This window comes from Aricia agestis, chromosome 12 (assembly GCF_905147365.1).
Source record: "Aricia agestis chromosome 12, ilAriAges1.1, whole genome shotgun sequence".
In the NCBI taxonomy this organism is placed as follows: Eukaryota; Metazoa; Arthropoda; class Insecta; order Lepidoptera; family Lycaenidae; genus Aricia; species Aricia agestis.
The window spans coordinates 13,092,231-13,108,659 of NC_056417.1; the positions used below are offsets into that span (position 1 = coordinate 13,092,231).

The following is a 16,429-nucleotide window of genomic DNA, read 5'->3' on the forward strand; positions in this document are numbered from 1 at the left end:
ATAAGTATTCAACTCCCAAACTATTTGTTTTCAAAGAATTCTTTTCAAATTTCAAATAGGGTTTTAAAAATCGAACGTTCTTTTTTTAGACACCCTCAACGTTATTCGGCCAGTGGGGGCCTCTACCTCACCCCCTAGTATCGAAAAAATATCCAGAAAAAATTATAGGGCCCCAGGAGGGTCGCACAAAAAATCTCTACCTAACCTAGTGGGGTGCCTTGCTTTTGTTATTTCTTATGTTCGCCCACATAATGTTTGGTTTGAATTTGTGGACTCGTTTTGAGTATTTTACTATTATTCTTAAATTCCTCCCATAATATATTTGTTAATTATTAACCAAGTTTACTGTATCAAACAAAACTGTTTTGTTCACTTATTAAGAATCAAGGAAAAATCTTTGACACCTATTTTGTCAGACCAACCATTAACGGCCGTTTAAAATATTTGATCTATCTCAGGTTTTGCCCTACTAGAGATAGAAATAGCTTTCATTAGACATTAGAGACATATATTTTATGTTAATTCAATGTTACCTGCGATCGGTCGTATGTTAAACCAGAGATAGATTGAATATTGGGAACGGCCGTAACTCATCTTCTGACGATATGTAGAGGCTGTAGAGTTTAACAATATATTAGAACCCCACTACAATGTGCATTGACTGTTGTGTTTTTTTCTCTATTTACAATAATTGGTCACGCGATGAAGCCGTGAAAGCCTCGCCTCAAAATATTGATATTTCAGTCCTCCTTTACCTGGCACGTGTAAACTTTTTAGGGATCCGATGCCAAAGGGTTAAGACCTTAGGTTAAAACTTAAAAAAAAGTCTAATCAGGCTACATTTCAAGAAATTTGACAATCCGAGTATTCTATGGTTGAAAGTCTAAACTATAAATTCTAAATCATCGCCCGATAATGATATCAATTAGGTGTGCCAGAATATTATTATCAATTGCTCATAAAACCTCCTCCTTTTTTGGAAGTCGGCTAAAAAATGTGTATTCAGATCTAGACGTTACAGCAATTACAATAAATAGAAAATTCCCTTGACACTTGACAGACAATTCAGACAAGGACAAGACATTATAAAACTATGACATTGGAGATATGTATTTTAGTAACCACGCGAGGTATAACAACACTTCGTATTATGGCTCGTGTCACGGTTTAACTGTACCATTATATATTATAATAAAACTAGCTGACCCGGCAAATGTTGTTTTGCCATATAAATTATTTCTATTATCAATATAAAAAATAAACAAAATCCTATTCTCAGGCCTAACGAATGTACATACAAAATTTCATCAAAATCGGTTGTGACACCAGAATTTTATAATAAGTAAGTATATTAGATGTAATTTTTAACCGACTTCTTACTTGGTAATTTACGGAACCCCTCGCGATAGGCCGACTCAAATTTGATTTTTTATGCTCGGCCAAGGCCTGTTTAACTTTGTGAAACCCTAAAGCGTTGTGGGGGGGCGATGTGTTGCCATGGCGACCGTTACTTCCTGGGGGGCCCCTCTCTGGGCCTCCCCCCCCCCCCCCGGGGCGCACAGAAAGGCCCCAAGTGGAATTTCACACGGATGACGGAATATACTTTCAACAGCAGTTTGCTAAGTAAACTTTTTGCTCAGTTAATTTGAAATTTAAGCCATTTAATGAGCACTACTAAATACTATAAAAATAGACTAAGTACTAGTCGTTAGAGCAAGAATCCGTTTGTCGGGAACCGCGCATTTTTCCGTGATAAAAGCAGTTCTATATGTTCTTTAATGGAAATACCAGAACTCAAAAGTATCTCCATATCCATGAAAATAAAGGAAGAAGTTTAAGCGAAAAACTCGAACACACAGATACACTTCCGAATTTAAATTATTAGTACATAATTAGTATGGAACAGGCCTTCATCACAAACTAATAACATGGTATGATCAAGTAATGAACGTAGATTCGGTCCCCTCCCTGTACTAACGGCCCCCTACGGTCACATAGCACGCTATGTCACTATGTTGACCTCACGGAATATAGTTACAAGATGTAACAAAACGTGATAGTACTTTAAGGTGTATACATAATATGTATACAGGGGACACATAATATTATGTGTCCCCTTTATAAATAGACTTCACTGTGAAAGTAGCAGCACTGAAAGAGCAAACATTATTTGTGATTTGTATGGGCATTGGGCAAGCGCCCGTGCGTCAGGAATTTTCCCATGCAAAAGTTACACATACACACCCTAAAGTATTATCAATTAGTTACACCCTGTATACTGAGTTTAGCGGGACCTGCCAACTGCGTATTCGTAACGTTATCAAATTTCAATGGGCCTTTGTCTACCGCAGCATGGCCAAAGCAAGTGTTTCTTTCTACGGTCGAATAGATTGCAAAAGAAAATCTTCACCCTTGTGGAAGAAAAATGTATGAAGAACTAAAACTACTGTCTTTCATTGAGATCCGTTTTAAGTTGTTACTGCTTAATACCTCGATCGTAGGAATGGCAGACACCATAGGTATAGACGACAGCCGGGTGCCGCTTGGGGATTGATGGGTTAAAACAAAATACAAATATACAATATTTCACGCCAATATAATTACAGAACGGAAGCATTAGTTTTAAATAGGAGTGTAATTATAACGTTATCGTAAATGATTTTTGAAAATTTTGAGAAGTAATAAATTATTCTGTTCATAGTAAATTCACCTTTTCCGAGTAGGGTTGCCAGGTCGCTAAACCGAAAAGCCGGGCAAAGCAGCCAGCTTAGTCGGACATTTTTACAAAAAAAGCCCTGCTATCGAGTACTTAGTAGAGTAAGACAATTTAACATACAATTCTACATTTTATTAGGTGTAAAACCGTCTAAAATTAGTAGGATTTTCATATAAAGTTATTGATTCAAGGCTCTACAAAAGCCGGACTCCTCTTAATTTTGGCCGGACACGCAATCAAAAAGCCTGAATGTGTCCGGCTTTATTTGGACGCCTGGCAACCCTATTTCCGAGACTTCTATGTCTGTAGCATAAGCATCACTCTCATAGAAACTTTCAGGTCAAAACCACTCTGAACAAAAACGGGCTTCAAACTTTTCCGCACTACGTACAAAACTTGGAGGAAAAGTGGATCTTCAGGTGGTTTTCCCGCTGGAAGCTCTGACCGCAGAGCGGGCATACGAGCGGTCAAAAAATCTCTGAACAAAATATACTAAGGTCTGAGGCAAGGGTGGCCAACACGCGGCCCGCGGGCCACATGCGGCCCGCCGTCTGCCACCTTGTGGCCCGCGGAGCCGAGCACATTTTTTTAAAGTAAAAAAAACTTAATACTAAAATTACCCATACCTACTATAAAAAGCAAACAAACACTTCTTTCAAAATCAACACATGCTTTTTCTACATAAAGTGGGGGCTGACTTTAAAATAACGTACTGAGCGCCCGCTAGCCGCGCTAAAAAAACTCCAAATATTATGTTTTTTTGTGCGCTGCTAAGTTAAAGTGCGTGTCAGACAACTCTGCGCGTGACTGGGGTGTTTCTTTGCTTATTACAGTACATTTTTTGTTCTAAGCTCTAAGTTCTAGTAGGAAAAATTAGTATCCGATTTTGACTGTGCGCAGACTTATCTGGCGTGCACTACGAGTATACATAAAATTTGGTAGTGCGGCCCGGGGTAAAATTCTACTTCCGAATTTTGGCCCAAGTGTCGAAAAGGTTGGCCACCCTTGGTCTAAGGACTACAAACTCACCTTTCCGGCACTCTGTACAAAACTAATTCTTCCTCTTGTCAATCCAACTGTGGATCTTGAGGTGGTTTTTCCGTTTATAGCTCTTAATGCCGCAGAGCGGGCCGACATGTGGTAAAAAAAACTCTGAAAGAATATACTAAGGACTCACCTTTCCCGCACTCCGTACAAAACTTCTCCTTCTTCTTGTGCGTCCAACTGTGGATTTTAAGGTGGTCCTTCCGCTTGTAGCTCTTGCCGCAGAGCGGGCAGACGTGTGGCCGCTCAGGGTCGAAGTTGCCATTGACATAGGTCTCGTATGACATCTCGTCCTTGGCGACCAGGAACTGCTTGGCTAGTTCCATCGCCGGGTCGAAAGAATCATCGTAGCTGCCGTCTGTGTCCATCTAAAATAAAAAAAATGTATAAAGAACATAATTATTATCGAACATAGAACCTTTTTGGAAGTCTCCCTTTTGGAAGTCGTTTAAAACAATGACTAGCATTTGAATTTCAAACGTAGAATAGAATAGAATATACTTTATTGCGTTCAAGATATTCAATAGAGGAATTGTCCAAACATAAATGACTTAATACATTCAGCAAAGATCTAACATGTATTTTAAATGCTCCATACACAGCGAAAATGCTGAAAGTCAGCATTTGAACATATTTATCAAAACTGTTTGTTTAACTATACACATTACACATAACTAGCTATTTGACCGAGCTTTGCTCGGTATAATCGGTATTCGATAAAACACGGATAAAATGACATTTTCTAAAAATGATTCCTAGCTAGATCGATTTATCGCCCCCGAAACCCCCTATATACTAAATTTCATGAAAATCGTTGGAGCCGATTCCGAGATTCCAATTATATATTGCTGCACAAGAATTGCTCGTTTAAAGATATAAGATTATGCGTTCAAATGTTGTCCACTCCATTCACTTACGTCTTCTACCTACCGTGATTGTAAACAGTAACAAATCGAGTTATAGGAACCCATCGCTAGAACGCATGAATATTGTCGCAAATAAATCATAATTGTTTGTTTGTTTGAACGCGATTATCTCATGAACTACTGGACCAACTTCAAGACCGACCGATTTCAAGAATTCTTTCACCAATATACATATAGCTAAGATGTCCCTGAGTGCTTCAAGGCTATGTTACATGTACCACGGACGGAGCCGGGGTTGACCACTAGTACATATATAAACACATAACATTATGGCCATCCTTGTTAGGCTATAATATTATTAGGTAATCTTATGGCCTAACAAGGTTAGCGACTATTGCAGAGACCCAGAGGTCTGACTATAGACTATAGTCTAGAAATTAGAATCTAGGTTTATGAGTCTGTTAACAACACATCACGTACCTCAAAATCGTCTTCCTCATATTCGTATGCCATGATAGGTACTACAAATACACGATTTGCAACTAAACTCTGTTTATGCACTCAGCACCATAAAAACTATCAGTTACGTTTTAAACGAAACTCCCGACGTCCGGCGGAGAACGACAGACACTGCGAAACTGGTCGAAAATGTGAAAAGGGGCGTAGGTTGTAAGCCCGTAGTGGGACGGGCAAAAAACTCTACCTAGCCCGGAGGGGTTTTGTTGAAGAATTGTCCTTATTTTTATAACCTTAATGCTTTTAAAAGTCGTCATTTTTTGTGGTGGTAAGACGTCCTATTGTGTTAGTTTTACCTAGAATTGGTGGGTAATCCTGGTAAATTCCGGGGTAGCGGGGTATACCCTGTTAACGGAAAAACCAACGGTTCACCATTCTCGCAATTTTTGGTAAAAAAAGACTGTCTTTTAACAGGTTCTGGGTTTACCCTCAGCTCATACACGCACGTCCACAAACTCTGGAAAACCCTTTATAGTGTATAATATGAATTTTTGTGGAAGATCGCATTCAACCGTCGAAATGGCTTGACTAGTTAAGTAGCGGCTTATTTTTTTTGATCAAATTCAATATTTGCATCTTGCACTGATGACTCACTGTTAAGTGAGTACTATCATAACGCGAATAGACTATAGGTAAGGGTAAAGCCAAACGAGCGTAATTTGTGAGTTGTGATTCGCAGAATTTCGGCTCGAAGAAATTCTGCTGCATTCAGTTTCATACAAGAGTCCTGTTCGATCAGATTCATCAGTCACACGAGCGTAATTTTGTGAGTTATGATTTGTATGAAAAGATATTTTACGCGACCGAAATTCTGCGACTCGCAACTCACAAATTACGCTCGTTTGGCTTCACCCTAAGTAAATTAAGTACATAAATGGTCATTTCTTAATGGGTTAGCTTTTGCTATTGTGTTTTTTGGCTGACCGTGAGTGGAAGTGATCATTAATCAACTGTTTTAGACCACAGAACCGTCAAAAAGTCTTCGTCGCCCCCCACTTGCAATCTTATATCGACTCTAGTATTCCGAAAATAGAGTTAACTTTTACACAAAACGTGATACTTCCCTGTAGTCAAGTTTCGTTGAAAAGTAGACTCTGTTTTGCATGTGCTAGAGTTTATAAACGTAATGCAAATTATGAGTGACAACGACAAGGCATTTTTGTAGATCGTACGACCTTAGGGCTTAGAGGCTCCAAATCGGCATGGCACCTAGCGAACAGTGACTGATTAATAGTGTCCGACCGAAACTGATTTTTCAACCGAAACCGAAACCGAACTTTCGGCCTTACTCTTAGTTTCGGCCAAAACCGAAACCGAAACCGAAACTAGGTAAAACATTCAAAATTACGATTATTTACTGAAATTTATTGATTTTTAGCATAAATTACAAATTTTTAAACTAAAGAAAAAGTACCACATTGAATTTTTTACTTTTTGCGACATTTCTTACCATAAATATTATTATTCTTAGACTCGAATAACTTTTTGTACTATATTCCGTTTTTTTATACGATTCCAAGTAGATGCGCTTCGTCTCATTCACAGCAAATCCGATTTTTATCTTCTGAACGCCCAATATTCGAGTTTTAACTTCATAAAACACATGTCCTGTTGGTGTAGTGTATGACAGATCGAAAAACATAGGCGAAAAAATTGTTAAGTTGACAGTTTTCACAGATATGCGTTTGGTTAGCTTATTTATCGTTTCTTGCTATTTGTTACTAAAACAACGTGACAAGGCTCAAGGATGATAAAAACGTATAAAAATCATCAATCAATCGTATAACGTAAACTTAGATTCATTAATCGCGATTAAATGAAGAATGTAAAATCTGAAATATGAATCTATTTGAAACAAAACGAGATTCACGTCGCCATATAAACGCGTTCATTGTTCAATGAGAACTTAGTTTAATAAAACGTTTAAGTGTGATTGGTGAAATTCCCCTTAATGTATTATAACGAAGGATTACCCTAAGAAACAAGAGCAGAAGTTATTTGAAGTCATTTTATTTAGGTGCGATTCACCTAAGAAATAGAACGCGCTTTCGATAAAAATAAGAACCAATTTAGTATACACTATACACTAAATTGGTTCTACACGTGTAAACGCGTTTATAGCACTAAATTGCATTTCACTAACATAAAGATCACAACAAATCCGAGTTTCATCTTCAGAACGTCCAATGTTGCACGGTTAAACTTCATTAAAGCCGTTAAAGTCCTGCCAGTGTAGTGTCGTGGCGAATCGAAAATCATAGACGAAAAAAATGATACGTTTAGGTAGTTTATATATCGTTTCTTGCTTTTTTATTGATCCCCGTAGGAACGCGTTTAATGAGAACTAAGTTTTATAAAATGAAGTTGTGCGATTGGTGAAATCCTCCCTTAGACATACTACTGAACGACGTACTACTGAAAACAAAATCAATAATTGCAGTATATTATTTTTATGGGAGACATGGACACGACCGCGGTCGAAGTTCAAAACGAAATGACTAAACAAACTTGCAGTTGACGTCATATTTTTTTCTCCAGAAGGCGTTTTACCACTAAATATGAAAAATATACTGAGGGCCGCAAGAGTGAAGCTTACGGGGAAGTGGGCTAGATAAGATTCTAGCAGGGTAGGAACGGTCTAAGTCCTAAGAGATTGCGTGTCCAAACAAAAGAGTGAGGCGAGATGATTTACTAGATAAATCTCACAAGATATATTCTAAGATATCTTATAATCTCACAGCCAAACAAAATTCTTAAGTAAATAAAGTTCACACACAATATAATCAATTTATTATAGCATTTACTAAATCGTTTGTTTGGGAAACATTGTTTAAATAGCACGTAATTTGCCAACAGTTATAATATATTAAATAAGCCTGCTTCTATCGTAGAAATAAAATTCAATAATATAATTTCGATAAAAATAAGTTAAGACAATTTAATGAAAAAAAAAAGAAGTGCTAATTTTTGATTTAGGACTAATCTGGAATACATAATCTCAAAACATGATTAAATAGATGGTGGCGAACTAAGCCAGGGTCTCGCTGGCAAGCAAGCTCGAGTTAACTGCGAAGTTTACCGAACGATGCATGAGTTTCGGTTTCGGCTATATTTTGGCCGAAACCGAAACTAAGACCGAAACTAGATTTTTTGGCCGAAACTGGCCGAAACCGAATGTTCGGTCGGTCACTACTGATTAACCCTTAATCAAATTAAGCAATTGCCTAGGGCATCACGTCTGAGGGGGCACCAGAAGACCGATTCTAGTTGACAACAGATAGGAGGGCCCGCAGGCATGGATTGCTTAGGGCATCGAGTACTCTTAATCCGTCACTGCTTGCGAACCATCCAACATTGCAAATGTATGTAATATCGTCATCCTACATTAAAGTTATTAGTTTGTAAAGTCTATGTTGTACCCTTGTCAACACTTAACACTATGAAGTTTGAACTCTATCTGCTCATATTATGTGTTTATCAAAATCAGCCTAGTAGTATCTGAGCACTTCCGATGAAGAGAAACAAACGACTACTTTTTTTGTATAATATACTCTTCCTGATGATGATGATGTAAACGTAAACCGCTACTATATTAGCCGACTATAATAATCCTTCTGAAATGGATATTTAAAAAAGTATTTTCAATAAAAAATCGCAAAAATAACAGCTTGTTAGCAGCTAGCGCCCACCCCGAGAGGATTAGTGAGTGGGGTGCGAAAGGGGTTACCACCTTGGGTTATGCCACCCCGTACATAACCCCTATATACTATGTATGTACCCTGCCTTATGTACTGTCTACAGGCTAGAGCCTGTAGGTGGGTTCGTCGGCGTAACACGAGTACATGTGTTACTGACCTAAATTTTAATTGATACGACTATAATAATTATACCAATGGGTTATGTTATTATTCCTACAGACATGTTTTAAATAATTACGGCGAAAAAAGACTTTTTTTTAAAGTTTGGTATTCTATTCGTCCTTACCATTAAGGCACGGAATCCTAAAAGGTATAATATTATACTGGAAATTGGAATGTATAAGATTATATAGAACAGGTACAGTCGACGGCAAATCTGTTTTAACACCTTTTGACCTTATTGTCGAGTTGTAAGAGCGAAACCCCATTGTTTCGGTGGTAATATTAGTAGTGTATTGTAGAAATGCGAAAGAATAGACATACTATTAATTGTGTTATTACTTTAAACTTGTGGACTGTGATGTTAGATGTAAAATATAAGATTATAGTTAATTACGTTTATAAAACAATAGATGTTGCATCCCTGCAGGCATGGGTTGAGAAGACAGAAGGGAAGTTCCGGTGTTGCTAGCATTCCTGTGTTGCCAGATGACGCGACCGGAAGACGTCTTGATACTGGCGTTTTGCCCATTAAAAAAAACCGTGTATGGTTATTCTAAATCGCGGAATCGCGTAAACATACTGACTGATTTAAGGGACAAAAATATTTCTTTTGTCTATCACTTTATATTATTCTTGACTAGAAAGAAACCGTTCTATGATGACCATGCTAAGCATGCTAGAATAAGAATGATTTTGACTATAACAGTGGACCGTAGTTTTACTTATAACGGCTTTTGTAGAATATTCTATTCTCCTACGAACATTTCCACTTGAACAAAAACTTCTCACAGTTCACAGGTAACGGACCCCTTCGGTCCCACTTAAAGGGGGAGTTCCCCTTTAGCGTAAAGGGGGAGATCCCCTTTGCCGCGCGTGTAGGGAGGACTAAAATTACTTCAACTACACGGAGGTACCGCCGGATCTGGCTTGACAATTTTAGTCTTTAGACTTTATTTCTTGGCAACGCAACTAATAATAATAGGTTCTTAAGTTGTCGCAATATAAGTAGGTAAAGTGGATAGAAATAGAAAAGAAACACAAAATGTTAAATTCCATTTCGTTTGTACTTAGTAGGTAGTAGGTACTAGTTATTCTTAGTTTAAGTTAGATCCCCGTATAGAGTTACAGGATCCAGCGAAACTTGAAAGAAACGTAATACCAAACTATACGACGCTCGCAACTTATTTTTGTACTAAAATTTACCACTTTGGAACTGTACATTTTTCCGGTGTAAAAAGTATCTTATGTACCTCCTTAATAAACTCTAGCAAAATTGGTTCAGCGGTTTAAGCGTGAAGAGGTAACAGACAGACAGAGAAACCCTTTCGCATTTATAATATTAGTATGGTAGAACTCTATCATACTTTATAACTGTAAAGGAGATCGCAGACGGCACACTTTTTGTGTGATCGAGTCTGCGGCGCACATAATATAATCTGCATGGCCGCGCCATGCCGACTGTATGTGGCACTTACAGTCGACATGGCGCGATACTATGTGCGCCGCAGACTCGATCACACAAAAAGTGTGCCGTCTGCGATTTCCCTAAAGGTCAATAATTTTGCTCATGCGGTGATTTCAAGCTATAATTCTGTGCAGCTCTCACACTTTTGCAAGCGTGGGTTAAATGGCTTGTGGCGTCGCAATACGCACTTATAGGGGCAAATCTCTTTGGGCGGGTGGTGAAACACCGTTGACTAACATCACAGAGATAGAGTCCCGTATAATATGGTAGTTAACACATACAATTTTTGTTTTTTTTAACAGCATCACAGATGGCAAAGATATCTTCCTACTTAATGTCACAACTTATATCTATAAATAATTTAAATCAATAATCAAACAAAACTTAGGAAAGGTTTCATCGAAAAGGCCTCGAAACTACTGGACCTATCTGTCCCAAATTGTATCAATATACAATTTGGAATTCATTTTTTATGTGATTTCAAAATTGTGTACAGCGTCTACTCTTTTTTGACATGCTATACAACAAACTGTACCGTTATCATCTTCCTAACATACAGTGGGCAGTCGACCTACGTAACCGGTTGGCAATGGTCTCTGTAACTTATTACTGCATACTATAATACTATGAGTTATACTTCAAAGTTACTTAGTTTTACGAAAATGCTCTTTAGTAATACAATTATAATCATTAATCAGTTATTACTTATGATAATTATTTATAATTACTGTTAAAGTAACGCACAGACTGTTATTTTAATTTAAGTCGGATTGGACTTTGGATGACTTTTAGGCAGCCCCTAACTAAACCTACTATATTGAACAATAAGATTGAAAGACGCGGCAATTGAAAAAAAAAAGGTTAACATGGAACATTTTTTGTCAACACGTAAATATTACACGTAAAATTGATCGTCTAGCGGCCCGCTTAGAGAAATTTCAGATAACTAAATGGTCCATGGCTTTACAGAGATTACACATCCTAAAGACAAACTTTACGTGCAAGATGACAAGCGCTCAACACGCGTTTATGTATAATACAATAATAGATGACGGGCCCGCAACTGCGCCTAAACTTATTTATAGCGCGGGAACCGTACATTTTTTTCGTTTTCAGGATAAAAAGTGTCCTTTATCCTGAAAACGTATGTCCTTTCCGGGGACTCAAAATATCTCCATACCCAGCAAAATCGGTTCAGCGGATTGGGCGTGGGATAACTGACAGACAGATGGATAGATAGTTTACACACTCTCGCATTTAAAATATTAGTATGGATATTTAAACAAACATGATCTCTATTCATAAATTTCCAAACCGACGTTTCTTATCTGTGGGAAATCTGAAAATGTGGTTAGAAAGCCGCGCGCATATATACAATTTTAGAAGGTTATCGAAATATGACCGGCATTTTATAGTACATAGCGGTAGGTACTTGTAAAGTAAATAATGTAAGGGACCGAAAGGGAGGGAGACCCACCCTCTACCCTGGGGGTCTCGAGGGTATTAGGGATGCTATTTTATCTCTCACATTTAACGCTAAATATAGAACTTGGCTCTATACGACTTCTATAGGGAGCTGGCTGGTCATGTCGAATATCATGATTAGAAATAACCATGTGTGATTAAGAATTAAAACGCCTTTTAAACTCTTCTTGAAGGTTTGCAGATCGTATTGGTCTGGAAATATTGCTGGCGACAATTCGTTCCAGAGTTTTACTGTGCATAGCACAAAGTTATGCGAAAAACGCACTGTATGGAAGACTGCCACTCATCAATGTGTTTTGATAAACATCTAAAAACGCGCGGTAAGCTGTCGCGTCGTGCAGATTTTGGGGCCCGACTCGCAAGCTTCGAATCTCACGCGCGAGTCCCTACGATCGAATCGATATTCGAGAATTGAGAATCGAGCCCCTAGGGCTTAAAGTCACTTAGGGTGTCAAACGAGCGTAATTTGTGAGTTGTGAGTGGCAGAATTTCGGTCGCGTGAATCAAACAGGACTTTTGTATAAAACGGAATGCAGCAGAATATCTGCCAGCCGAAATTCTGCGACTCACAACTCACAAATTACGCTTGTTTGGCTTCACCCTTATGTATCTAAACTTACCTCAGCAGTATGATCACTCTCCGTGTTTCCTATGTCCGAGCCAGCCTTGTATTCCTCATCATCATTAACTTCCATCTTGATGTTGGGCACACCCAAGTCACCGATCACACCCTGCTCCATGAAGTGTTTGTTGTGTGTCTGTATGTGCTTCTGTAGGTGGTCTTTTCGGTTGAATTCTATAACAAAAGCTGCCTTTCATTTAAATAAACATATATTTTAATTTATCTGTGTAATACTACAAATAATAAAAACTAAGTAAACATAACTCCCATACTTCAACCGTTTTGAATTTGGTTCGTTTTTGCACACTAAAATATGGCAATAGCAACGAAACACTAACACTCTTTACAGAAATGAAGCCGTTGACATTAATTATTGTCACTTCTATATTTACACAAAATTGTGTACCGAATACATGCATAAAGTATGCATGTATTCGGGTCACATTTTGTAGACTAGTGGACATATTTTTTGACACAGGTACTCTTCCTTAGTTTTTTATTATTCGTAGGTGTAATATGATCAGTAATGACTGATGACAATGTATGGCTATTTGGAACTTGCCAATACCATCCATACTAATATTACAAATGCAAACTAGTGTCTGTCTGTCTGTAACTTCTTCAAACCAAAAAATTGAACTGATTTTGCTAAAGTTTGGTACAGACTATAGAGTATAGACTATAGAGCAGGGGTCACCAATTAGTTTCGCTCGGGGTCCGTTTTAAGACATGAAATGACCATTGCGGTCCACACATTTTATATACTTACTAGTTACTTAAAAAAATATATTAAATAAAGGTAATTACGGAAATTACGCGAGTATTTTTATAGATATCAATGAGAAAAGTAAAGGCTGGCTTAATCTTTATGATGTATGGCCTTTATAAAATAAAGATTTAAAAAAATATGAGAAAAGTAACTATTTTTTTATCTCTCTTTATTAGTTATCTCTCTGAAGTTTGGAGTGAAATATTGGTGCAAGCTAATATTGACATTAAATCCTGGAGATGTTGAAGTCCTAAGATGAACAAAGATCATCTTCGAACATGCTCGGTCCACACACAATGGGTCGGCGGTCCGGATGCGGACCGCGGTCCGCCATTTGGTGACCCCTGCAATAGAGGTACCATTAAAGAAATTGATTCATAGGCAGTTGACAATGATATCCTACATCATTTGGACGGATTCTGTCAATTCAATATTAGTCATGAGTCATGACTCAATCAGAAATTGAAATTCATTTGCTGAGTTTGACAAATTACGTAGACTCGCCATCTGCCAATGAATCAACTTGTCTGATAGTACATACTACATAGAGTTCCGGAAAAGGACATGGGATGGTTTTTATCTCTGAAAAATGTACAGTTTATTGAACGGATAAACGAATTTTGGCACAATGGAGTTGTAGGTGTCGTCTAGTACATGACAAACTATTTATAATAACATGAATCTTAAACTACCCATACATGATATCTACTCCAAGTATGTTACATATGGAATAACTGCACTGCACATGCTGTTATTAAGTTTAAAACTATTCAAATTATAGGTAATAAGAATAAGTAACAACTAGATGACGCCCGCAACTACATTGCGCCAAACTTGGTTTATCACGTGGAAATCATACATTTTTCCAGGATAAAAACTATTCTATGTGCTTTCCCGGGACTCAAAGTATCTCCATAACAAATTTCAGCAAAATCTGTTCAGCAGTTTAATCGTGAAGAGGTAACAGACAGACACACTTTCGCATTTATATAAGTAAATAATGGATTCTATTTTTAAAATGTACTTACTTTTACTACAGATTGGACATGCTAGAACCTTTACATCAGAGTGGATGGTGACGTGTATGTTGAGATGCTCTTTCCGCTTGAACGCCTTACCACACTCCGGGCAGACGTGTGGCCTTATCCCAGTGTGTTCTTGCATGTGTCTATCTAAATGCTCTTTCCTTTTCAAGCTGCAATAAAATACAATTTATAAAGTTTTTAATTTTTATCAAGCAACATGAATATATTTACAACAAAAGTAACTAAGATTTGCAGGACAAAAAGTACTATGATGATGTTATAAGGTATCAAAATAAATCAATTATTATGAATTGTTAATTAATGCTTCAACTTCCAACTGGTCACATACGGCTGCGATAATATTAGACAAGCTATTGTGTCTGGTTTTGTCCATTATTGAAGCATTAACATTATTTGGCAATGAGGCCTTTAACACTCCAAAAATCATACCAAAACTGAAATAAGATTAAGATGAACAGAAAAAGGCAAAGTTAAACATGTTTTAAATTTTGTCATGTCCTCGCCTTCATACTAGGAGTGAAACTCAAAACATTTTAAAGAAAGGAAAGGCATATCTTGACTAACTATTATCATCACTTATTACACTGTTATTAGTCTGTGATTTATTATATGGACCATAGAAGATTAGAAAAATAATAAAAACATACATACCCCTTCCCACAGACTTCACACACGAATTTAAATTCATCATAGTGTGATATTAGATGAAGTTGTAGATTGTCCTTCTCATCATACTCCTGCGAGCACTCTACACATGTGAATATTGTCCGTCCGTCTTCATTCTGGCTCACTATTGCCACTTTGTTATGAGCATAATGTTTTTTAACACTAATCTCTGACTCTTTGTCTAAAGAAACAAAACAATAACATAAGAAATTAAAGGTCTACAAGGATGTAATTTTTTTTTTATGGTTTAAAAAATTGATTGTTAAAAATAAAAATTACTTATTAGTGATTGGAAAAGAAAAATATTTTTGAAAAGTTTTACTTTTGAGAATTGTTTTTAAAATAAATAAATAAAAATTACCTTCTATGTTACTACACATTGTTACTATACATTTAGAACTCAAGATACAAAATAGTCGTAAGCCTCGCTATAGCGTTCTGAATTTGAAAATAAAAACTCGAAATAAGTTTCTCCCCTAACAATGTGCCGCTAACGGTAATCTTAGCCCACGCTCCCCTCCGAATAGGGGTTGACTACCCTTTGTCAGCTGCCTACCCAGCGTATAGGGGGCGGGCTGCGACCCCACTTTATACGCTCCGAAATAGCTTTGTTAATCGTGGCACTGACGTATTTTTTATGCCCGTTTTTACATTCGAAAATTCGAGCGTACAATTGACTGGTAATTTTTTGTAGTTTGTAGATAGGCGGGAAAAGTTGAGATCACTGTTTTCACCCACTTTTACAACACTTTTTCATACTTTAGTTTTCCATTTGTGTAGTCAAAATCCTTATGTATCTTGAGTTATTGCAAAGATTAAAAGTTTACGGCTCTATTATCACTGTCAATAGCCTGGTTATAATCAAAAACACATTTAGGTCACAGTAAAATACTTCGGTTGTATGTGCCGAAAATGAAGCACCTGCGTGCGTCACCGAATAAACGCAAACACAAACTGACGTTTTATAAAAATTTAACTGTCAAGTGTCAAGTGGCATTGACAACAGTTTTTTTCTAGCCTTCAGATAAGGGCTATAAATTAAAATTATTGTTACATGGATTTTTGCAGTTAAATTTTTGATAATATCCATAAAAAAAATGTGAACCTTTTGTAACGGCTGATTAAGTAGGTACCTTGATAACCTACTTGATCTAATCGGTAGACCTACAATGAGTCACTACACTAAAGGTCTACCATTCTTGACGCCTGTCCACATCTCCACGTCACGATGTCGTCGACGTGGAACGGTGCGGTAACATGGGCCGTGCCGCCCGTGGGCCGCGGCCCGTGGCACGTTATGTTGCGCGTTGAGGACGTCGTCAACGTGGAACGATGCGGTAACGTGCCACGGTGGCAATATCGTCCCTTTCAAAT

General features: G+C 37.5%; 1 protein-coding gene across 1 annotated transcript in view; it reads right to left on the reverse strand.

Annotated features, from left to right (window-relative positions):
• The window catches only part of LOC121732787 (gastrula zinc finger protein XlCGF57.1-like), a 33,438-nt gene extending 17,449 nt beyond the window's left edge, over positions 1 to 15,989 (reverse strand). Inside the window, exons 1-5 of the mRNA XM_042122764.1 lie at positions 15,417 to 15,989; positions 15,041 to 15,236; positions 14,372 to 14,538; positions 12,573 to 12,748; positions 3,894 to 4,128 (exon numbers count right to left, since the gene is read on the reverse strand). Of these exons, the coding sequence (XP_041978698.1) occupies positions 3,894 to 4,128; positions 12,573 to 12,748; positions 14,372 to 14,538; positions 15,041 to 15,236; positions 15,417 to 15,435 (793 nt within the window). The 5' untranslated portion in view covers positions 15,436 to 15,989. The remainder of the gene's footprint in view (positions 1 to 3,893; positions 4,129 to 12,572; positions 12,749 to 14,371; positions 14,539 to 15,040; positions 15,237 to 15,416) is intronic.
• Positions 15,990 to 16,429: the final 440 nt, after the last annotated feature.